This window comes from Artibeus jamaicensis, unplaced genomic scaffold (assembly GCF_021234435.1).
Source record: "Artibeus jamaicensis isolate MK-2021 breed Jamaican fruit bat unplaced genomic scaffold, CSHL_Jam_final contig_76, whole genome shotgun sequence".
Taxonomy (NCBI): Eukaryota; Metazoa; Chordata; class Mammalia; order Chiroptera; family Phyllostomidae; genus Artibeus; species Artibeus jamaicensis.
The window spans coordinates 1,766,426-1,790,716 of record NW_026521954.1 but is presented as its reverse complement, the minus strand read 5'-3'; the positions used below and the strand labels follow the sequence as shown (position 1 = coordinate 1,790,716).

General features: G+C 47.3%; 1 protein-coding gene across 2 annotated transcripts in view; it reads right to left on the bottom strand.

Moving 5' to 3' along the window:
• Positions 1 to 21,789, bottom strand: part of BEND4 (BEN domain containing 4) — a 32,992-nt gene extending 11,203 nt beyond the window's left edge. For both annotated transcript variants that reach the window (XM_037138094.2, XM_037138095.2), the window contains exons 1-4: positions 21,665 to 21,789; positions 20,769 to 21,496; positions 12,628 to 13,194; positions 2,792 to 2,883 (exon numbers count right to left, since the gene is read on the bottom strand). In XM_037138094.2, the coding sequence (XP_036993989.2) occupies positions 2,792 to 2,883; positions 12,628 to 13,194; positions 20,769 to 21,258 (1,149 nt within the window). In that variant the 5' untranslated portion in view covers positions 21,259 to 21,496; positions 21,665 to 21,789. The remainder of the gene's footprint in view (positions 1 to 2,791; positions 2,884 to 12,627; positions 13,195 to 20,768; positions 21,497 to 21,664) is intronic.
• Positions 21,790 to 24,291: the final 2,502 nt, after the last annotated feature.

The window sequence follows — 24,291 nt, the reverse complement described above, 5'->3', positions numbered from 1 at the left end:
AGTGTGTGCTGCAGGGCACTGCTGAATGACTGAGGCAGGGAACGGGACGTGACCAGCACACAGCGGACACTCAGCAACAGTGCTGCAACGGAGAGCTCCTGTTCTTTCTTTCTAACTGCTGCAGCACTGGGACAGTTGAAGAGCTTCTGATTACAGTAAACTGACAAAATGAAAGAACTTGAAGGAGACCCTCAAAGACGAGGAGACATTATAAAGGCCTGCTGGAGACAGAGGACTTCCACCACCCTTAATTTAAAATCATCTTCTCAGTTAGGGTCCCTGTAAGCACCTCTTCTGACCTACTGTTGAGTCCACTTTGAAAAGCCAAGATGAACCGTGTTCCTTTTGTTTCCCAGACACATAACCACATGGAAGACACAGGTATGCACTAACTTTTCAGTAAGTTCTGAATGCATCTCATGAACAATGTGTTCTGGCAGCGCAGAGGGGGTGTGGCAATCAGGGAGGGCTTCTTGGAGAAAGTGGGCTTTTAAGATGTGCTCTTATTTAACAGAAATGTCAAAGTTAAGAAACTGCAGACTCTGTTCTAAGGTGCAATCAAATGATTTTAAGTATGTGACATGTATTTTGGATCTGTGCTTTAGAAAAATAACTTTAGCATGGAGGATGGAGAAGACAAAACCCACTGGCACAGTTCAGGTGAAAAGTGACAAGAGTGACCTAGACACAAGAAGCAAGACTGGGCAACCTGGCTGTCTAGCAGTGGATGTCAGGAATGAGGAAGAGGAAGGAGTCCGTGACGCCGGACCTTTCTGCCTGGGGCTGGTGCCGCCTTTACTGCGGGGAAAGCAGGAGTCCGGACGGGTGTTCAGAGGTGTCCTGAGTTGGGGCTGCATGGGCGCTCCACTGCTGGCCAGGCTCTAGATTCGGGACAGGTCAGCCTGCACACAGTTCATGTTCAGAGAGAGAACGTGACTGACCGGAGGGGACAGTGGAGAGCAGGAGGAAGAGATGCAGGATACAACTCGGGAGGGCAGTGGGTGGAAAACCTCTTAAAGCACACTAAAAAGGGGCAGGGATCCAGAAGACAGAGGAGGAGGAGGAGGAGGAGGAGGAGGGAGGGATCCGGGGGATGATGAAGGCTGATAAAAGGGCCCCTGGACTGCGTACCTGGCAAAGTCACCGAGGCGGCCGCCTGCAGAGCACCCCGACAGGTGGTGCGGTGAGACAGACTGCAGGAGGTGGAAGAGCGAGTGGGAATTAAACGCGTGGAGATGCCGAATATACACCCGTCTTTCAAGTGTTTATTTTCTTTTGAAAAAGTGAGCTCACCACTCAGCAAACGCCTTCAATGGTAGGCACTGGGGACGCTGATGGGGATGAGCTGTGGACCTAACCCGCAGGGAGCAAGGTGTGCTGTGGTGTGGACGGAGGTGCTGACGGAGGGTTCTTAGGGCGATGGAAGGAGAAAGAAAAGACAGTGAGTGAGTGATGGAGGGAGGAAGCGTCAGGGAAGGCTTCTTTTCAGGGTGGGAAGACTCGAGTGTGTGTGCCGCTCAGGGGGATGACCCAGTCACAGGAGAGAGATCAGCACACAAGACAAGGAAAAACCGAGGGGGCAAGCGCTGAAGGAGGAGGGTGGCGCCGGGTAAAACAGACCTGGGCCAGTCTCGGGGGTGCGGGGCACTGCCTCCTCTGGGAGCGCGGGGCACGCAAGAAGTCTGAAGTAAGTGTGGCCGAATCCAGCAGGCCAAATTCAACTGGGTACCTCACTTTTTTGCTAAATTCAAGAGAGGGAGTGTGGTGAGACCAGGCATAGGCTGGGGCTGCAGGAAAGGACTGGACCTTTGAAATCCTCCAATTACAGGAAAAGGGAGCAACTGCCCAAGAAGTCTCAGGTCCCACGGAAGGTGACAGTCTCAATCTACAGCAGACCGACTCCACCCTCTTCACCTCGTCTCCTGTGAGCAGAAAACGACACAGCTGTGTGTGCTTGTGTTTCTCTTAAGCAGAGAGACATGGGGCCTGGTGGGAACAAGTGTGTAGGTGCAGCTGCTAGACAGTAAGCACAGGGATAAACTGTAGTATCACTTCACTACCCGCAGGAAATGCCGGTGGATATTGGGCCACCAGATACAGAGCTTCAGCACCCTACGATCACCAGCGTGAACAGCGCATCAAACAATGACCTAAATCAATTGCTATCGCCCCTACGCATTTATAAACCCTGTAAGGTAGAGCAGTTACTTCCTCTACTGAATTTAGGTTCTGCGCCTCTAAGGTGAAGATAACATACAGAGAAGACTGAGCCTTGAAAATCCTGTAAGTGCCCTGTGGTTGGACAGATCACCGTCACTATCGAAACAGACCACTTCTCTTACACGGTGGAAGAAATGGGTGGTCCAGGGGTACAAAATGCCCATGTTCAGAGGCCCTGATGTTTGGAAAACACCCTTCTAAACACTCGAGTCTCAGTGTCGGGGAAGTCACAGAAGGGCATCCTGGAACACAGGCTCCACCTGGGCGGACGACAGGCTGCTGTCTCCCATCTCCGGCCCCCTGTGCCCAAAGAATGGTGGAAAGCTGCCCACAGTGCTTACGGCTCTTTCTCTTACTCCCCCCGAGTACGCAGTTGAGTCTGTGTGAATTAATGCATGCATCATCATTTGCCACAGTCTACAAGGTCACGGGTAACAGACCCCTAAGCCTCAGAGAGCAAATGTGTTTTGCCTGCCAATCTGTTCTGATGTACGTGGGTAAGCCATCAGGGGGCTTCATTTTAAGGAAATTCCAAAGGGAACAACGTTTGCTTTTGCAAAGGGAGACCTACCTCGGTGGGCTGGTCAGCGGGCTGTGGGATCACGAGTTGGTTGTGATGCTGTAGCACCGTCTTCAAGTAATCTAGCACGGTCTGGCAGGGCACTGTGGGCAAGAAATGGCAACAGTTAGACTTTAGCTGTCCCGCCACGAGAAAACAGAACGTGGTCGAAAAAGACTTTTGATGCAAACTTCTAAAAAGAACTTATTTTCTACAGGAGACAGAATCTTCTTGCATACGGCAGCTGGAGCTATTTCAGTTTGTAAATACAGACAGATGACACGGTCTGGGGGAAAGTTTTTGGCTCAGCACAATTCCCTGAAAACTTTCAAGACGAACTTAATCTAAGATGAATTTGGGTCAATGACAATGATCAGGAACAGCTCACAGAAGAGACATGATCTTTCCTCTTTGACTCAAGTTGTAACTGTAGTACCCGATGATGCTTTTTAAAATTAAAATGCTGAAAAACTAACGTTTCACTATTTTAATCAATAATATAACCTTTATTCTTTTATCCTCACCTGATTTTTGTCATTGCTTTTTAGAGAAAGGGATAAGGGGGGAGAGAGAGAGAGAGAGAGAAACATCGGTGTGAGAGGGAAAATCCATTGGCTACCTTTTCGTACACACCTAAATGGGGCCTGAACTTGCGACCCAGGCGTGTGCCCAGACCGGGAGCGGAAGCTGCGACCTTTCGGTTTGCAGGATGATGCGCAACCACATCATCCAGGGCAACGCTCATTTCTAATGACAGCTTTATGCCTAGCTCCTCAGGAAGCAGGAATGCCATGCAGTGTAGTCCTGTTTCCCAACAGACTACCCCTGACCACGCAGTTCCCATGGTGAGTGTCCCCTTCTCTCTCAGGAAACTTAACTGATTGGTCCAATTCCTATTTGGTTATTGTGTACTTCATTAATTGTTCTTAGTTTTTTGAAGCTTAGTCTCATAGAATCATTGAATAACTAAAATAAAACTGAACAGGTATTAAGCCAACATAGAGCCTGACATTTTTTATAGCACTGCATGAAGAATCCCTACATCTTAAGATTTATATTAGAGCCTTTTCAGGAATACTAATTGTTTTTCAAGGCCTGGGTAGCTCAGTTAAAAACCTAATATAGCCCTGGGTGGTGTAGCTCAGTGGATTGAGCACGGGCCTGTGAAGCAAAGGGTCACCGATTTGACTCCCAGTCAGGGCACATGCCTGGGTTGCAGGCCAGGTCCCCAGCAGGGGACACATGAGAGGCAACCACACACTGATGTTTCTCTTCCTCTCTCCTCCCCCCAAAATAAATAAATAAAATATTAAAAAACCCCAAAACCTAATATATGTGAATTACTGTCACCATGTCTTAGCTGTGTGTTTTCTTAAGATGTTTTTGTCATATTGAAGATAATAAGATTTAACTGAAGCCCCAAATTTAAAGTATCACCACTGGGCTTTCTTTGCTTTGTTTTTTTTCACCACTTTTTTAAAAAGACAGCAAACAGAAATTATCATCTTTACCCACTAACAGCTTTAGGATTTTTAGGAGACATCACATTGTGACATAACAAATTGAACGCTTCATCAACATCCTTTTGAAGAATTTGAAGACAGGAAGTATGAGTAGATTAGGAAATTCCTCTTCTTGCCAAAAAAGATTTTTCTTAAATAACCATCTTTTGAGATCTGTGTCTTAGTCTTTCGTCACAGGCCACTCCTGAATGGCCATTTAAATCTATTCTTCAAACTGAAGAGGCAGCTGCCAAACAAGTCAACAAACAGAAGGTGCAGCTGTACCAGTTTAAAGCAGGACTTTGACAAAGCCAGAGTCTGGTAAGACCAGTCAACTACTCCTACTCCTTAGTTCAAGGTCTAATCTGCTCTTCTGATTCCACGGTGTGTGTGTGTGTGTGTGTGTGCGTGTGTGTGTGATGGAAACTCCTAGCAATGGGCGTTAATTATGGGGGGAAAGCAGACGACTGGAGAAGCTAACGGAGACAGAGAACAGGTTCGTGCTTGAGTTCCGGCCTTCACCCGCCGTGGCCTTTGGGCTCCGCCTGGCTCCCGTGTCCGAGTCTGCGCTGCGCAGTGCTGGCAGGAGGACCCTGAGAGCAGCGCTCTGCCCCCCCGGTTCGCGGTTAGAATCTGATGCAACCGTATTTGTGTCGCTGCTCTGGGACATGGGCAGGGCATTTAGCAGGATTCAGTTTGGAAGTTTTAGCAAACTTTGTCAGCACTGACTGACTAGGATTTGAATGAAACTTCTTTTGATCCCTTACCCATATTTTATAGTCATTAAGATGTTTATGAAAAAATGTTTAAATGAAGCAAAAAGCTTACAAAACTGAATGAAATACTGCCAGTTGTGCAATGGGGGTGGATCCTGAGAATATCAAGTGAAGCGAAATAAGCCAGACAGAAAGGACAAGAACCATATGATTTTTCACTCAAATGTGGAATATAAAACAAAAAGCAACAAATGAATGAACAAAAAACTCATACCAACACAGACAACAGTGCTATGGTTACCGGAGGGAAAGGGGGTGGGGGAGGCCGAGGAGGGGAAAAGGGCTCAAATATATGGAGACAGGAGGTAGACAGACTTTGGGTGGTGGGCACACACTGCAATATGCAGATGCTGGGTACAGAACTGTACACTCGAAACTCATATAATCTTGTTAACAAGTGTCACCCCAATAAATTCAATAAAATAAAACCTGTGTATTCCTTATGACCTCCACGTGTTAAAAGTAATTATGTGTCGTGCTGGCTGGGTGGCTCAGTTGGTTGGAGTGTCACTCTGTGCACCAAAAGGTTGCAGGTTCGATCCCCAGCTGGGTATGGACTGGAGGCAACTAATCGATGTTTCTCACCCTAATGTTTCTCTCCCTCTCTTCCTCTCTCTCTAAAATCCTCGCGTAAGGATTAAGACGAAAAGCAATTATATGTATAGAAGACAAACTGGAAACAAGTGTTAATAATAATTAACCATGATTATATTTTACTAGCAGATTAGGGTAGCTATTATGTTTATCCTTTATCATGCTTGTAAAAACCATTAAAACATTTCTACAGTGGGCTCGTATTAAAATAATCTGAAAGTTGTCTGAAGAATGTCTACATAGAGCCAGCCCTTCCTTTGCTCTGTGTCACCCATTGATTGGTCAATGTCCTGGGAGGGCTCGGAGGTTGCCTCCCCCACTCTGTACACCCCACAGTATTTAGGCAGCAGTGCGGAGCTATGGGTGGGGCCAGCTGATTCAAACATGTTGCATTTCCTGGCTGTAGGGGGCTCTATTCGGGGCAAGTGGGTCCTGCAGGTTGATAAATGGGCACAAGGCTTAAGGCCAGGAAGCTAAGGCTCTGACTCAGGCAATTGCTGAAAGACTGAAATGAGCAGGGTCCGGGCCCTCTGAGCAGCCCCTCCCCCGGAAGGCGGAGGCCTCCGGGACCCAGAGGCCCTGCTGTCAGGGATTTGGAACGTCATGCCTGACTGAAGGCTCTGCGGAGGGTTGCCTAGATTTACCCAGGGAAGCTGCAGAATTAAGTAAAATATTTTGTGTGTGAGAAAAAAGTCAGTCTGGAAAGTGGAGGTAGCTGTGTTTAAGGAGAGATGGAAGGGGGAAGAAATTTTACCCTGACTCACAGCTACACCACACTGCCTGCCTGCGAGATGCACAGGGCACCCAGCAGGGAGTGCTGGGAATCCAGTCCTGCCCTTTTGCTCCATCCACCTACAGTTCCGAGGACACACTGTGGAATTTCTGAGCGAGGATGTGGAGCCATCACCAACGGGGAGTAAGGGGCCAGGGTTTCAGGTGGGGTCCAGGCCAGACCCTGGAAGGGAGGGAGGTCAGGGCTTAGGGCAGCAAAAAGACCAACAGAATCCTCAAGGAGGCCTTCGCATCTAATTGTCTCCTAGAGCACACTGTGACTTTTAAGCAAGGCACTGTTACTGATGGAGAAGCTACCACCTCAGACCCACCAGGCAGGTTCTGCCAAGGAAAGCCAGGTCCATCTCATAGGGTTAATGAAAAAAATCAAGGAGGAGCCCCAAATGATAGCAATTTCCAATAAAAGGAAAGAAAGAACGTGAAGGCACCCAAATGTCCCTAGTACCTATTCTGGAATTAGTATTTATGTAGTAACGTTTTAAAATGCCTATTAGACAATCCTGGAAAGAGTATTAAATACCCAGGGGAAAAAAGTTACAAAGTAGAAAGTTCTCTTGCATCCATTAAGTAAAAACTGAGAGGATGGACTGCAAATATTCTCCATCAAGTACCCACACTACATACATGACAGGGCTGCTCTCAGACACCAAGGCGGCCCCTGCCTAGAAGGCTGGGTGTCACTGCAGTCTGGGGGGTGAGTGGAGCCGGCAGAGACAGGGTCTTGCACACAGTCTGCGAGAATACTAGTACGTAAGAGCTCACGGGCAGGAAGGCCGGGACATCGGTCCCAAAGTCATTCTTGAACACTGTATGTTTTTCTTAGTACCAACTCTGGCACTCTTGAACTGTGTAATCTTGGCCAAGTTACTTACCCTTTCTTATCGCATTTGTAAGGCTATTACCCACTGCATAGTTATTGCACAGATTAACAGAAATAACACAGGTGGAGCAGAGAGCGCCCAGCAAATACTGCCTAATGTAAGCTGTTGCTATTTTACAACTAGGAGTCTAGTTAATTCCTCCGAGAGGCCACTTAATTGACTCTGCTGCCTTGGCTGCTGTGTCTATCGTCTGAGTGACTGTTAAGTGCGGCTCTTCCGAGGCTCCAGTTCTGTTTTTGCCTATATTAAGGGCACTTGGGCTTCAAGTGCCTACTTTTCATTGCAGATCATTGCATTACAATTTCGACTGTAGTTTCTCTTCTCATTCCCCACACATTATTTAATCTACCTCGTTAGATAATTGTAAAACTCAAAACGTTATCTCAAAACACACTACACACAATTTGACAGGGAGACCGAAATTATTTACTGTCCTTGACGACCATGCCAGCTGTGCCCTGATCGCCCCGTAAGTGTCCTGTTCACTTCGTCTCTGTAAAGTGTAAGCTCCTGAACTGTAAACACCTAGAAATGAACGATGAGCTTGAAGTATCACTCAGCGCACACTCGAGGCATGGTTATGCTTTTGGTGACAACGCGTCCTGTGTAATTTAACTGATGTGTGTGGATGCTACATGCCTGACACTGGGGTATATCTGGGGACACAAAGATGACTCAGTCTCTGCCGTCTAGAGCTGTACAGCGCCTGCCTCTCCTCTCGTCAGTCATCGGGAGAGAGAGGCCACAGAAAGTAAAACCTTGCCCTGACGTCGACATGAACAGAAATATGCGATGTGCTACAGAAAGTGGTTAATCTTGCCTGGGAACTGGGGGAGAGGTTTGTTACAGAGGAGTGTCATGGGAACTGGATACCAAAACATGAGTGGGAGTTTTTCAAGTGAGGAAAAGGACAAGATGTTCTTAGAAGGAACAGCAGGAGTCAGGGAGGACCAGGAGCAGAAGTGTGTGGCACCTCAGGAATCGCAAACTGTCTGGTGGAGCTGGAACGCTCGGTGAGGGGTGGGAACTTGAGGGTCAGGTTTACCAAAATAGGCAGGGAAAGATCCAGGCGGTGAAGGACCTCACGTGCCGCACGGAGGGCACTGGGCTTCATCCCGCAGACCGTGCGGAGCCCTCAGCGGCTCTTCAGCAGTAGGTGAGCCCAGGTTTTTCAGTGGGAAGGGTGTGGCGTCTGGGAGAGGAGTGGCGTGGCTGCCGCAGGAGCCTGTGCTGTGTGACACAGGCCCCGATGAAGGCAGAGGGGCCAGGGGGGAACCCAAACAGACTGAGCTGGAATCCACAGGAGCGCAGGAGAGGAGACGGACCGCGGCAGCGGGGAGAGGGGCTTTATGGATGGATCTGAGGTTTCCAACCTGGGGGATGAACCGACTGGTAAGAATGCCACTTCTAATCTAAAAAAAAACATGTAACATTTCCGTGTTTCTAGGCACAGAAGTTCCCCTCTTTCTGAACACCTCCATTCTTGAGTGCCTACTGAAGACCCAGGCACTCGGCTGCTGTAAATGCACTTGGTACTTCCAACACTCTCGCACTGTGATCAGCCTCCCTTCACAGAAAGGGGAAAGTGAGCTCGAGCAGTGAAGTGACGTGCCGAACACCACAGCTGGCACGTAGGAGTGGAAATCAGACTCAGGTCGTACTCGAAATCCCTTCTTTTCCTCTTACGTTGTTCTGTCTCCCTCGGCCGCACCTGAAGCTGTAACAGGACTTGCGATGGCCTTTACTGAATTCTAACTTACAGAATTCAATTCTTTATTCCTCTCTGTTCCTGTCATTTGCTCTATCCGTTTTACTCAGAATGTATGTCCTCACGCCCCGTGTCAACCTTGCTGTCCCCACACCTCTGGGTCAACCTGAGCATCTCCCACAGGCACTACAGGTATGTGTGAGTTTGGGGGTGGGGATGGCGGTGGTGGGTACCAGCGAATCTGCACTAAGTTTACTACAAGGGCTTTTTGTTTGAGCAAAATTACTATTACCCCAAAGGTGACACTGATTTATCGTTTAAAAAATCTTCTTACTTAGAAAACGACCACTGTGGACTACCAGGATCAGAACTGCATACTCCAAGGATAGTTCTCTAGTTTATAGAAGTCGATCCCCTTTGTCTGAGGATTCTGTATTTGCAAACGTGCCTATTCGCTAACATGTTTTGTCCCGGTCAGGTCAGTATCTGTGGCGCTCTGGTAGTCATTCGCAGATCATGGAAAACTCTGAGTAGCCCGATGCACCACCCCCCCCCCCCCCCACCCCCGCTCGGAGGCTGAACAAGGTAACACTCTGCCTATTTCAGCTCCTTCACCACAAACAAGTATCCTTTCCATGGTCTATTCAGCGCCACCGTTTTTGCATTTTTGTGCTCACTGGTGGTGATTTCACTGTTTAAAACACACTGTGAAGGTACAACTGAGTACTAATGTTCCCAAAGGCACGAATGCTGCAATGTGCCTCACGGAGAAAATACGTGTTAGTTAAGTTTCATTTGGGCATTAGTTACAGTGCTGTGAGTTCAATGTTAATCAGCCAACACTATACATTAAATAAGGTCTCTTTAAATAAAAACACGGCTACGTCTAGATCGCCTGATGACAATGCTGTGGCCAGAGGCTCAGAGGAACCTAGCTCTGTATTTCCCCTAGGAGTAATGGTGCCATGTTCGGAGCGACTTTAGAGAACACAACCACCGTGAAGAACGAGAATCAACAGCTTCTGAGGGTGGAACAGGGAATAAAACACATCGGGAGCCAGGAGACTGGGACTGTACTGCCAGGTCTGCCACAGACACCAGCTGCCCAGGTCCAACCTCTTTGTCTGAAATGGAAATACTGGAGTGACAAGGAAAAACTGAAGTATGTATCATGAGGATACTTCTCCAAGAGTAAAAAGCTCCTGCCCTGCCTGGTGTGGCTCAGCGAGCATGTTGTCCTGTAAACCGGAAGGTCGTGGATTTGCTCCCGTCGTGTGAGAGTCAACTCATCGACGTTTCCCTCTCTCTCTCTCCTTCCCCCTCTCTCTAAAATCAGTGAACATATCCTTGGTGAGGATAAAAAAAAGAGTAGAAAGTTCTTTAATAATATCAACAAGTGTATCTTCCCTATAATGTGTCATACTTATTTACTTAGGAAATTATTTTTAAATTACCATATCTATGGTTCTGAGACCTATATTCCTCGTATTTTAAAATCTCTGAACTTGGTGTTCAAAGATCATTGTAACACGCAATTATGACCTGCAGCGTTTCTCTTCTCAGGGGAACCCGCAGCACCAGTGTGTCTTACACTCACCGGGGGCTCAATTTAGATGAAGCAACGGTATTTTATACCCACCCAGACTCCTCTCCACCTAGTGCTGACGGCAGGTCCTCTAAACTTGAACGTGAGTGCTCTGCCCTGACCCCCTCACTGAGCAGCTTCCCCAGCCTTGTCCTCCCTTCAACAGTCTCGCAGCTCTTCGTGTTCCTGATCCAAATGCCTCTTCCTTTTGTGGCTTTTTTCTTTTGACCTACTTTCACTTTCTTCAAAACACGTTAAAGTTTTAAACAGACTAATTTCTAGTGGGATAATCTAATACATTAGAAAACATGCTGAAGCTGCTTCTCTGGGATGCATGTTCAATAGCCTACATCTGCAAGTTAACTTCGGAAAGGAAGTTAGCAATACTGTTCAGAAGCCCCTTGCTTGCCTGCAGCTGGTAATTAGTGGGACTTTGTTGAATGTTTCACAAGTAATACAGTAACACAGACCCTCTCGAGTGGCGCTGGAAAGAACCTTTGTTTTTGCTAAGGTCTGCACCCTCCCTGTCCCCCTTTCACGGCTGCCCAGGTGAAATCTTTTTTTCCTTGTAAACTGATAGGCTCACTGCTTTTGAACTTTTACTTCAAGGACTGCTCTCAGGTACGAATGCTCTACTTCAGGGGGAAAAAAGGAACAGGAATCTCAGAGGTGCTCAGCAGTATGACTCGGAGGGCGGAGAAGTGGCTGGGGAGTGGTGTCTGGGCTCTGGCCTACGGCAGGGGCCCCCATGACCTTATCCCCTCTGCTCCCCGCTGGACGCCACCCTCTCCTCTACGATCACCCACCCTGCCTGGCTGTAAGAATGACCCCCAAGAGAAGGGTCGGTTCCACAATTTTATGAATGGCTGTATGATTAAAAAGGTTTGAAGATATTGTTCCAGCTAAAGATCTTAACATTAATATCTTTTATCAGCCACCACAGACATGCCGGAATGAATTAAAAGAAATAAGCAAAATCAATACCATTCCAAGTAGTAAAAAAAGGCCCTGCAACCCAGAGAAGACCTTATCGTAAAGGTGAGTTTTACTTTTCTGAAAATCCAGTGGCTCACTGGAAAATTCCTGCCTCATGTTCAGTGAGGGCCACAAATAGTCTGGGACCGGCTTAGTTACTGTTCTGTCTTGGATCTGTTACTTTTAGTTTATAGCTGCTTACGAACTTTAAGGGGGAGTCTATAAGCTAAAAAGAGACTCTGCTTGTTGTAACTTAACAAGAAAGATGAGAAATTAATGGAATAGAAGAGATCATTTGTTCATTATTACTTGAGTCCTGTCTCTCTGAAAGTATCATTTCATTTTAATTTCTATCACTGATTAATAAAAGGCATATGTCAAAGTCTTTAAAAATACAAAAGCCATTTTAAAGGAACAGGGCCATTTTTTTGAAGCAAACTCAGACTCAAAGCCCTGGTCCTATTCTGACCTCACTGCACCATTTCTAGGGGTCACTTGTATTAATAAGAGACACCTTTTTAAAATTATTATTTATAATCCTCATCAGAGGACATGCGTATTGATTTAAGAGAGATGGGAAGGAGAGGAGAGGAGAGAGAGGGAGAGAAACATCAATGTGGGAGAGAAACAGCTGCCTCTTGCATCCAACCGGGGATCCAACCCACAACCCAGGCACGTGCCCTGACTGGGAATTGAGCCAGTGAGTGGCCTTCTGTTTCTGGGACGACACTCCAACCAGCCACGGCGAGACATCTTTTAATGGGGCTGTGCTCTTCAGGCCGACACCCAAGAAGAATGTGGCTTAAACACAGGACGAGGCGGGCGGCTCATCCTGAAATTCTGTTAGGTGTGGGCAGGCTAAGGGTACCCTGTGCATACCTGTTTTCCCAATTTTTCTCCATCACTGGCCAAAAGCAAATAAACCACACACATGCTCGCGTGCGCGCGCACACACACACACACACACACACACACACACACACACACACACACAAATGAGGCAGTGGAAAGGAACGAATTGCCGCTGTCCTGTACCTGGGATGCTCTCTAATTTCCTTCTGAGCTCTTCATTTTCTTGCTGCAATGAAATGACCTCGTGCTCCAGTTCTTGGCATCTAGGACAGTAGCCTTCCTCCTCCTCTTCCTCCTCCTCCTCTGGCAGTGTGGAAGAAGACGGGTGGCCATGGGATTCGGACGTTGCCGGCGAGGTCCAGCCCCCTAGCGTATGCACCGGGGAGGTTGACAGAGGGTCCACGTCCGCCAGGTGGCTGTACTCGCTGACCGAGGAGGTGTTCGGAGTTGGAAAGCTTCCCGAGAGCAGGTAATTTTGTAGCGAGTCAGTGAAGACTCTCAGAAAGGCAGAAGTTTGTTGTTTCCTTTGCATATATTGCATCTCTATGTCCACATTGTCTGAGGTCTGGCTATGGACCCCCTTTCCGATGTGGCACTGATCCTGTCTTTCAGTGTAACTTGGGCCTTCCTGTTTCACGTAAGAAATCATGGACTGAGAGTGGCTGGAGTCCAGAAGTTTCCCTCCACAATTTAAGAGGCTCAAAACGCGACTGCACTGCTGGGCGAAGGCATCCAGGATCATGCGACTCTCTGAAACACACAAACGGACGCGTCAGAGACCAACAGTCAAAGACGAAGGATAAGTCAAGTCCTCAGTTTCGAGTATAACATTCAAAAATGTTTAAAAATGCATTTTTTAAACACATCAAGGTGACATGGAGAATCCACTTTTAACAGGATGCACAGCTTCCTGTCGTTCTGGCTGGTGGGGCACCCTATGAGCTGCCCTAGCCCCTCACTCTGGAAATGGCTGGACTGTGACTCTGGGCACCGGGTGGAAATTTCCTCTTTGTGGCAGTAACTGGCCTGCACAGGTCTGAACTCACACCTATGGCTTCATTAATGTCTTTACACTAATGAATTGAGCCAGCCGCTGCAGACTCAATTCCTCATTGAAAGGTGGGCTTAGAGCAATCATTACTTCTATTTCTGGAGTGCCCTCATGCCCTTGCTATTAATCAGCTGGTACGATCCCTGCCGAGAGTAGTTGCTCCCAGATGCAAACTGGAGAAGAAAAGATAAGAGCTCACTAGATATGGGAGGTAAAACAAGGCGTGGGCCCATCGGGCAGACGATGAGGACCCCCAAAGCAAAACTGTGTGTGTTCTCCAACAGCCGTGTCCACGGCTCTTTCAATTTATCTGCTCACTTGGATTTCTCGTCAAGGCCAATGTTTAGGCTGATCTGTATCAGCATCATCTGAAAAGCAGTAGAGCCTTTCCCATTAGGTTGCCAAATCTCCTAAAATGGCATGTGCTGAGAATGCCAGTTAGTTCACACAGGTGAATCGTAAAGCACATTGACTCTTAGTCGGCAGAGGCAAAAAGCCAACAGAAAGCAATCAATTCAGTGCAAAAAACAAAGTGGGGGGAAAAAACCCAAATTGTGAAAATGTGATTTAATACTGTCAGTCTGAAGGTCTTGAAAATTTACTCTCAACACAAATGTCACAGGGTGGAGTCCGTTCTTTCCCGAGCACCACCCAGAAGGAGCTACTCACAGCACAGAGCGGGGGGGCCTTCAGAGGCAGGGGGATGCCCCCCATGCCCACCCCAGAACAACGGCAACAAACAAAATAGTGTGGATTTTTGGTGCCAGTACCACTGCTTATGATAGAAATGTAACTAACTACTTGCTGTCTCTGAAAACATTGGATTTTTTTCTGGAAAAAAAAAAAGCAAAAAACCCTGTAACTTAAAATGAAAAATGGTGCCATGCTCAAGGGCTTCTATGGGAACAAGGACCTAGATTAGTGACTGAGAAACTGTTTTCTCCAGAAAATGCAGGATGTGTGATTAAGGCAAGCGCCTTTCAGAAACTTCCCTGCAGTACTTCGGATTCCATTTTGTGCTTTTGGAGTCTTTCCTGAAATAAGTAAGGTATTGGGGGAAGGGGGCCAAGTCTCCTTTTTCAGTGATTTAATAAGAATACATACGTGATGCGCAGAGCACAGTGCCTGGCCTACAGGAAGCACCCTTCACACCTCCCGAACCTGTAAAATGCCACCATCCCTACATCCCTCTGAAGAAACGAGAAGCCGGCACACAGAGGCCAATGCTCCCGGGTCCAGGAGAGGAAGAGGCAGTGCCTCCACCAGTGGGGCAGGTCTGAGTGCACCGGGGTGTGAGGGCCAGCACAGGACCTCAGGGAATCCTGAGGTGCACGCAGGGTGGCTGTACACAGGGGACCTTAGTTCACAGCAGTTTCAGGGTCACTGGCTGGGGTGGGGCTGGCAGGGCCACTTTGAGGGGGCTGTGCATCCGCCACCTTTTCTTCTTGGCCTGGTGCTTCCTCACTCTTAGGGAGCAGTACGGCCCTGGACACAGGCAGGAGGGCTCTGTTCCTCCCCATGGTGAGCTGCCCCAGGCCCCACAGTCTGCTGCTCAAACTGCTCTGCAGGCCTCTGCTGGTCTCTTCCCAGAGCCATCTTCCAGAGCTTGGAAGTTTGAACTGGCGTCCACCAGTGTGTGAGTGTGTGTGTGTGTGTGTGTGGTCCATCCGACAGGAAGATGAAGCTGGAGGTGCTAGAAGGCCCCCCGGCTGGCTGAAAGCACTGAAGTCAAATGTAGTTGTTGTGACAGTGTCTTTGTCAGGAGAGGTGGACAGAACGTATTTTAACAGTTTGATAGCTTGACTCAGGCCTTTCCGTTATCTAGATATACGTATGGGCCTGCATTCGTACTCTTGTCCTGAATCCCACAGATAACAGGTGAAGAAGGCCTGTTGTTTCACACAATTACTTTGAGTGCTACAGAGGACCCAGATGGCAGGCACGGTTTCAGGCTAGAACGGATTCGTGGACTGAGAACTGGGCTGAAGAACCTGCCAGAATAAAGTTCATTTACTACCTTGGAGAAAAAGGGACGTGGATATGGGAAGTATCTCTTGCACCAACCACTGGAACTGATGATGCCTCTGCCCCTTCCCAGTGGAATAAAGAACTGAGCTCAAGATTTAAACCAAAACTTAATGGGGAAAGACCTCAACTGTTTGTGCATCATTTCTTTATAAGGACCAAGAAAACAAAGAAACAAGGGAGTAAACAGTTGAATACTGGGGAGGTTTAAGATGTTGTCCTCTCATTTTTTTACTTCCAGGTTTTTGTTCTTTATTAGTCAAATCAAAGGATGATATTGATTGGGAATTTTCAATGGTAGCACACTAACAGTTTTCATGCATTTTAATCCTATAATCCCATTCTAGACCTGAAGTTGTATTTACTGTTTGCATTTTAATCAGCACAGTCCCCACTGATTTAAAGCCGACACACGGTTGCCATAACCTTGATAAAAGGAACAAAATATGAAGGAAAGGCTAAAGTAGAACTGTCTAGAAAGAATTCTCAATATATTTGTTCAATGTCCCAAAAAACACTTAGTAGTTTTAATCATATTGATAAATCACATTAGGTTATAGATTAAGAGAAAAGAATCTGACTCGGGGACAACTATAATTTGTTTTCTTAATTGAAGAATAAACTTATAATATGCTGAGAAAAAAATCATTATGTAATACCCTACATTATGAAGATAATATATTAAATAAAGCACACTCAGAACATGAGAGAACAGTTTCAATCATAAAACAGTTCTGGCTAGAAGTTTTTAAAAAATGCTTTATCCTCAGAATTGACATATGCAAAAACAACAAACATAAGCCTTAAAATTTAATTTCGTCTCTTTTCACTATCTTAAAATATTGGAATAGAATGTTAACATCAATACATTGAAGGGCATGATGAGAAATAATTACTATTACACTTGGAGAACACAGTAACTCTTTCTACTTAATACATACTGCAGCCAGTAATGCTTTTAGCTTTCCAGACAGAACATGATTAGAAATTCGAGCATTGCATGGTGCCCATTATTGCTAAGAAGTAGAGAAAAGTTCTGTTTTCATACGAACACAACCGAATGGCCACTGATCCGTGATCCCTAACTGTGCAAGTGTGAAGGTGGATTCTGAAATTTTTAAACACTACTCCTCCTAGTCACACAATGCTCCACTCAGATGATGGCAGAGAAGTACAAAGTCAACAGTTTACAAAAGGGCTTTAAAATACTTATGTGTCCGGACTTCTCTAAAATCAAACACAAAATGTCACAGTCACAAACCATTCTAAAATAACCACTTCTTTCTAACTTAGTTTGCCGTCGGTTGGGAGACAGTATCGCGCTGCAAACTGCACTTAGTCTGACTCCAAACTCTGAACCCATGATTATTTTTTAATCAAAACAATTCATGCCTACAATTTTTTTTCTGAACTTCAGTGGTTTAATCCATCTGGCAAGTGAGTAAGAAGAGGGAAGGGGACTCGGCAATCAAACACCGGCTACCCACTTTAATGTCCTTCTTTGGAAGTGAAGCCTTGAATGGAATTTGCCCATCACGGCATATCCCCAAGAGTATTCTGGGTCTATGAAGGAGATCACAGTAGTGGAGATTAGTGGTAACCTTTTGATTTTAGCCCAGCGAAGGGTGAAATATATTAATATTAAAAATGCAGAAGCAGAAAAAAATTTCTGAGACCTACTATCAAGTAGCCGTATAGTATATCTACCCAAAGGATTTCCAGCTAATGCAAAATTGATACATTTCCTTAAAACATTAATATGACTTCCTTTTAAGAAAGGACTCCATGGCATAGAGAATAGAAGTCAGAAAATGAAAGCCTCTTTGGAAGTATCACCCTTGAGTTAAATCAATGAACTATGTCTCAAAAAAAAAAAAAAAAGCCATCCCATCTTTTTTCATAATGGCAAACATCAATACAGCAAAACAGGATGCAATTTTTCTAAATAAATAAATCAATGATGTGTCAAAAATTAACAGATGAGTTAATATACTCGGTGCTATCAAAACCAGATGGTGCTTCCTAATATTCATCCTGCTCAGTCAATCCCTGAATATTTTCTGGACCATCGGTATATAAAATAGGATGCTGCTATTTGTGATGGCAAACAAAAGCAATCATGCCTGCCAAGCACATACTATAACAGGCAGCATTTCAGCTCTGCTAGACAGAAAGTAATTAGAATGCTTTTAATGTCCAAAAGAATGATGCTGATAGGCTGCCACAGATGTGTAGATTTATGAATATTTATATGGTGGTTTATAGCTGACACTTTTATCAGTTGAAGAAGATAAAATATCTGCCTGACTCAAAAGCTTGACAGTCAGGTTAATAAAATCTCATTAAAGAGAATGACCTATGCAATTATATAGGATTTATTGTAATTCATTTTTGATTGTACTCTGCTTAAAGATGCAATTTCCCATTTCCTGACGCCAAATTTAGGCCGCGTATCAAGATCTGCGTGGGTTTTAACTCTAAGCCTCCCACAGAGGAAAAATATGCTTTTAAAACCATGGTATATTACCCCTTTTAAAGAAAATTATACTGTTCGTGAGATTTTATAAGAATGTTGAAAAAATCTATTTTTAATCACATAGTTCTCCTCCTCTCAATGGTTTATGGCCCTTAATGGCAAACAAGACTCACTTCGATCCTTTCATCTTTTCAACTGCATTTACTCTGGACGCCCTCATCCCTCTTCTTCTACCCTTGACTCATTTAATCACAATGATGCCCTGACTATTTTCTGTTTACCAGGTGGTTTGAGACACTGCAATAACACTTTTGTGAGGGGGCAACAATCAAAGCTCCCCACCACCCCCATCCAGTATGCTGAACTGCCCATCCTTTTATGCACACAAGCTCATTGGTTCAAAGTGGAACCACTAGTTCTTCAAAGAACCAATCAGCTCTTCAGGTACCGTCTCTCTGATGGTCACTCACATCACTGTGTCTGTTAAGAATGGCTTTGTCCATCAGTGATTAATATGACCACAATTCATGATGCCTAGTTATATGGGCATTTTTTTTTGCCCCCGACCATTTTCTTCACTACATGGAAGACACCTACCATTTAATTCTCATCTTTCCAACAAGCATGTGGCATCCTGCCCTTGGTGTTATTAAGACTACCTCTCTATGACCTCTCTTGAAAAACAAACAAACCAAAAAAAAGAAGTCTTGACAATAAAAGAAAATAAGAAATGTAGGTTGTGTCAGGGCCATCAACAAGCCCCTTTCCACTTCTTTAGATTCAGTGATGTGGTTTCCACCTGGAGACAAAGTAGACTAAATAGGAAGTCAAAAGAAATGCTGAAAGAGCATCTAGAACACGGTAAGAAAGAAAAGGAAACTGCTTATGAGTGAAAGCAGCATGGAAAGTGCCAGAGCAGGAAAGATGGTGGACAGGATAGCAAGTGACTGGTGTAGAGAAAAGAAGGAAAAGGCAAAGGGTTAGACTGCTAGTGTGTAAAAGGAAGTAAAAGACAAACTCAGCCAAGACTGAAAGGAGAAGGCAAGAAGAGTAAAGACTAAAATGGACAGAAAAGGAAGGGGAAAACCCCGATAAGCATGGTGGAACTGAGGTTATGCAAATGAGTTAAGCAAGATATAGAAAATGGGAAAAGGACCCAAACCATTGAAACACAAAATAAAATTATAGAAAGATAAAGCAGAGCTGGGGAATATAAATGGGCACAAAACCCAGGAAGAAGGAACACAAACCTCTTAAGGTGGTAAAACAGAAGAAAAATAAGGAGACAAATAAAAGTGGGCAAGTAACTGTGAGTATAAAAACACAACAGAAAAGGGGCCAAGAGCAACTGAAAAAAAACCCCATATCATAAACAATAAAAACACCACTCAAAGCAAACACCTCCAAATCAGTGAGGTACATAACAGAACAGGTCTTCACTATAACCTGTAATTAGATTTTCTTTCTGAAAACCAATCCTTCATGTGTCAAAATATTGACAAACAACAGAATATTAACGTCGGAACCTATAACTCACTTAGAGACAATGCTCATATTTGCATGAGAAATAAAGCCTTAGATTCACTGATATGCAGAATTCGGCGGGGGAGGGGGCCTCCAAGGTGCCATAAAAGGCCCGAGGAAGGAACTTTTAGTTCTGATGAGCTGGAAAAACGTGGCTGCGCGTCCTCGGGGAGCAGAGAGCGCCCTTGTACGCAGGCCCCAGGCCTTAGCCTTTCCACCAGCCCATCTCTCTTCACCCTGCTGGGACAGGAGGGCTGGCCTTTTCCTAAGGGGCAGCCCGCTGGCTCCCGGTAAAAAAGGGGAATCTCATTCCCTGAGGTGGATGCGCCCCACGAGGCATTTCCGCAGGCCCGGGCCCAGATACTGTGGGTGGAATACCCCCCCCCCCCTCCGGTGCAGCAGTGTCCCACCCGGCGGGTGAGGTGTGTGTGGGAAGCGGGGCCGGAGCGTACGGACTCTCGGTGCTGGGGCGAGGGGCAGGACGTCTCCTTCTTCGAAGTCGGCCGCAGGGGCGAGCGCCAGTTACACCTCGTGGCTGGGGCAGAGGAGCCCGGAGTCTTCCAGCCACGGTATGGGAACTAGGGGTCGGTGGGAAAAGGAGCGGTAGGGACAACGCGCGCTTAAGAGCCAGCTGAGTAGACCGCAACACCGAGTGCATCAAGGAGGTGGAGAAAAAGACGACCAGAAGGCAAGGCGGAAAGAGATGGAAAAACAATCGGAGACAGGGAGATAAAGGAAAGAAATATTAGGGAAAAAGTGGGGCAGCGGAGGCTGTAAGGGCGTCCCTGAGAGCTGCCGGAGCAGTTCAAGCTATTCCGGGAGAGGCCGCGGCTGTCACCTTAGGGTGTCCGATCCCCGCGGCCTCGGCGCCAGGGTTGCCTCTCGCGTCCCCGCCCAAACAATCCCCGCCGCCCACAGGCTACCGCTGCACTTCCTGGGCGCCAATCCGGATCCCAGCGGCGGAGCCACCTGTTAAAAGATGCGCGCGCGCCGTCGAAAGCCCGGGATGCGGCGGCGGCGGCGGCAGCGCAGCGCAATCCTCCAGAACTTGTTGCCCGCGCAGGGAGGTGTCCGGAGTGCGCTCGGACGCTCAGACTCTCAGCCGGGTGACCGGCCCCCTCCACTCCTGCCCCTCCCGCCAGGCCCTGGGCGCGAGAGGGTGTCCGCCGTCCCCTAGCTTCCCCTTCCCAGGTCCCCACCCCTCCCCCAGCCTGGGCGGGAAGGAAAGTTGCGCCTAAGAGTTGGTACCTGCGCTGAGCTCCAGGTTGGCACCGTCACTGCCAGCGCTGCTGCTGCCAGCGCTGCTGCTGCCCGCGGCAGCCGCAGGGCCCGAACCGTACCGGACCACGGCGGCGAAAGACGAAGATGAAGATGCGGCGGGGGCGGCGGGCGGCTGGGCGGGAGTCCTCAGGTGGCCCTGGGACGCGGCGGAAGGCGATGACGACGAAGCGGCTGCGGCAGCGGCCGCCCGGCCGGGCCCCGGGGGGTAGGTGCTCTGCGCCTGGAACTGCTGCGGCGGCGGCGGCTCGCTGCTGCTGATGGAGACGGCGGCGTGCGGCGCGAAGGGCGGCGGTGGCGGCCGGACGTGCGGCAGCTCCACCAGGGTGGGTCTGTCGTAGCGCTTGGCCAGCGCGGATCTCTTGCCGGGGAACGTCTTGAGGACGCTGTAGGGGCTGCGCTGCTTGTAGATTTTGGGGAGGCTGGGCCCCTCCTCCGCCGGCTGCATTTCTTCCTCCATGCTGCGCTTCAGGGCTGGTCCCCGGTCGCACGCCCCCTCCCCGACCCGCACCGGGCTCCGAGGGAACCTCCGCCGCCCGCTCGCCGGCGCTGCCCGAGTGCGCGCCTGTGGGAGGGTGTGTGTCTGTGCCTTGGCCGCCGCCGCCGTCACTGCCGCTTGTCGCTAAGCCTAGCATCGCTGAGCCCCCGCGCGGGGGGCTGCCGCCCGAGAGCTGATTGACAGGCCGCCTCGCCAATGCCTGGAGGGAGAAAGGAAGTAAAGAGCAAGTGTTTAGGGTAATATCTGCTAATGATAATGGGGGGAGGGGCGGGGCCTGGCGCCGCCACCGCCTGCAGGGTGGGCAGGCCAGCTGGTGTGCGCCTTCGACGGGAAGGGGAAAGGGGACTGCAGGGACGGGGGTTGCGACCTGGTAACGGGGTGAAGTTTCCAACGAGGAGAGACTTCGGAGTCCTAGAGATGGAGTCGAGGATCTGCCCCCGGCGGCGTCCAGCTTCGGAAACGAGTTCCTGGCGCCCCCTGCACTACCCCAAACTCTCGGCGTTGCACGCGTGGCTGGTGGTATAGTTGGGACGGACGGGGCGGGGTGGCTAGAGGGCGTGCGTGCGTGCGTGCGTGCCTTGGGAGGGTGTTACAGCCAGTTCTTCCCGGATCAGGAATTGCTCCACCAGGCTTCTGAATAGAACCTGTCGAAGGTCTTGACCTTAGGCGCGGTGCATTTTTTTCGATCGGGGTTCTGCCCATACCCAACAAGTGGCTTTCGAGTTCGTGCACATCCTAAGGGTGCACAGGGCATTGGATTTTCACATTACTTGGTTAGTTCCCCATAGGGGCTCTGCGAGTGCACAACAAAATCATTTCCCCCATTGTACAGATGAGAAAACCGAGGTTCCTCGAGGAAATAGCCCACATTCACACAGATGCATCTAGGGCATTTGAATTCAGATTCTCACTTCTTCTCATAGCATATAGACACTCTGAGCAATTGAGGGTAAAGCATGATCTGAAGCCTCCCTTTGAGGTGGCGATTAGATATTTTCAAAACCGTCATTTGATATGTATGCTTGTAGGACCCATGCGGCCCCGAGAGCTCTCTCACTTTCCGTATTGTCCAGCTAGTTCCCCTCTGCGTCTGGGGCCACCAGGCCATGGTTTCTGGAGGCCACACAATTTCCTTAGTGAGCCTCTGTCATTTGAAAGAGGGTCTCATGGGGGTAGAGATATCTTCAAATCTGGAGGCCTCTCCTGGCCTCCAGGCACTTTTTAGAGCAGATCGCCCCTCCCTTAGGCGAACTTCAATACCAGCTACGCCCTTCCCAGGTTTGTTTTTCCTGCCTTCAGTCTTCATTCTCCAGGTTTGAATTCTGGGTACATCTCCTTCCATGATGTAAAACCCTCATCTTTACACTCTTGAGTTACATTCGTTTTCATAGCTTTCCCTTTAGTCTTGGGAAAGTGACCCATTTTCTTTTTCTGGGGGTTCCTGTCTTTGGCCTCTCATTTCCCACAGCCCCTCCCTTCCTTTGGAAGCCTTCTTTCTCTCCTGGTTCAGCTGCTATATTCCTCCACCCTACATAGGCTCCCTGTCTCCTGCAACCTCCTCCGATTGTGCTGTGGTTTCTCCCCAACCTCCATTTATTAGAGATGAAATAAATAATGCCATAAATAAAAGTATTTGGGAGTCCAGGAACTGTCAGGGCTGATTAGGGCATAGAGGACATTTTCTTTCTCATTATGCAAAAGCATTTCATGGGGAAATAAAAGAGGTTTCATTGTAACTCATGCATGTCATATTTCAAGGAATTCAAGATATTAATCATATTTAACATTATTTGCAACATTTCTCCCTGGCTTCTGAAAACTGCTAAATGAGGACACGTGGATCACTAGGAAAAAGGGAGACAGGGATGAGAGGGACAGTTAAAAAATAATGAAATGCTGGTGAAAGACGGGAGAGAGAATGAGATGCCAGAAAGACATTTCTTAGGCACATAAGTGAGAAATGGAGGAGCTCCTCCTGAGATGTGAGACAGCTGAAATTGAATGATATACTGGAGGAAATAAATGATAACAAACCTCCCCACACTTTTCTTTCTATAAAGCAGTTCTGACTTTTGCATTGAAATCTTTCCCTCCCACTTTACTCCCAGATAATTTGCCAGTAAGTCCAGGCTTTTGAAAAGAAATTAGGGTAGTGGCAGTGTGTGTGTGAGCCGTGGTGGCTGGCGGGTAGGGTTCTTTCTCTTTTGCTTATGTATTTTTAATTTGCATCATCCCATCACCTCCATCACCTTAAGAGAGTAGTACTGGGAATAGTACTTGTGTTATATTTTAGCAACTGAAAGGGCCTGCCAGTCTGTATGTCAAACACTGGTTGTTTCTATAAAACTAAAAGCTAAAAATTAGTGGTTTAACTTTTCTAAAAAAGTGGGGGTGGGAGGGGGAGTGTTTCTAGAGGAAGAATATTATAACGTTAAAAAGGATTAGCTTTCAGATCCTCACGCTAGCTGTCACCTATGTCTGGGTCCACAGAAAAATGAAGTGTTTAATAATCACTCTTTAGAAAATAAAGTGGGCATTTATTCCAAGTGTGGAGTTGAACTCCATTTTAAAATTGCAACTGACCCACTAATTCCTGCCTGGGATTGTATTAGTTGAGTAATCTAAATACATGTATGTTTTGAAGTGTTTATAAAATCACTGGTCGCACTTTGTAAGCCTCTTTCTCTAAGTGATAGCCTAAATCAGTGATTTTCAACCATTTTCATCTCAGCCACACATAAACTAATGACTAAAATTCTGTGGCACACCAAAAAATATATTTTTGCCGATCTGACCAAAAATAGGATAATTTTGATTCATTAACACTGGATGGCTATTGTGTGGGATGTCGTGTTTTTTTTCTCATTTGACAGTCTAAGGGAAAAGACGTCAGTGCCCCTGACCAAATAGTCAGGTGGTGCATGTTGTGAAAATTCTTGTGGCACATCGGTTGAAAATCGCTGGTCTAAGTTATCAGATGGTGACTTTGCTGAT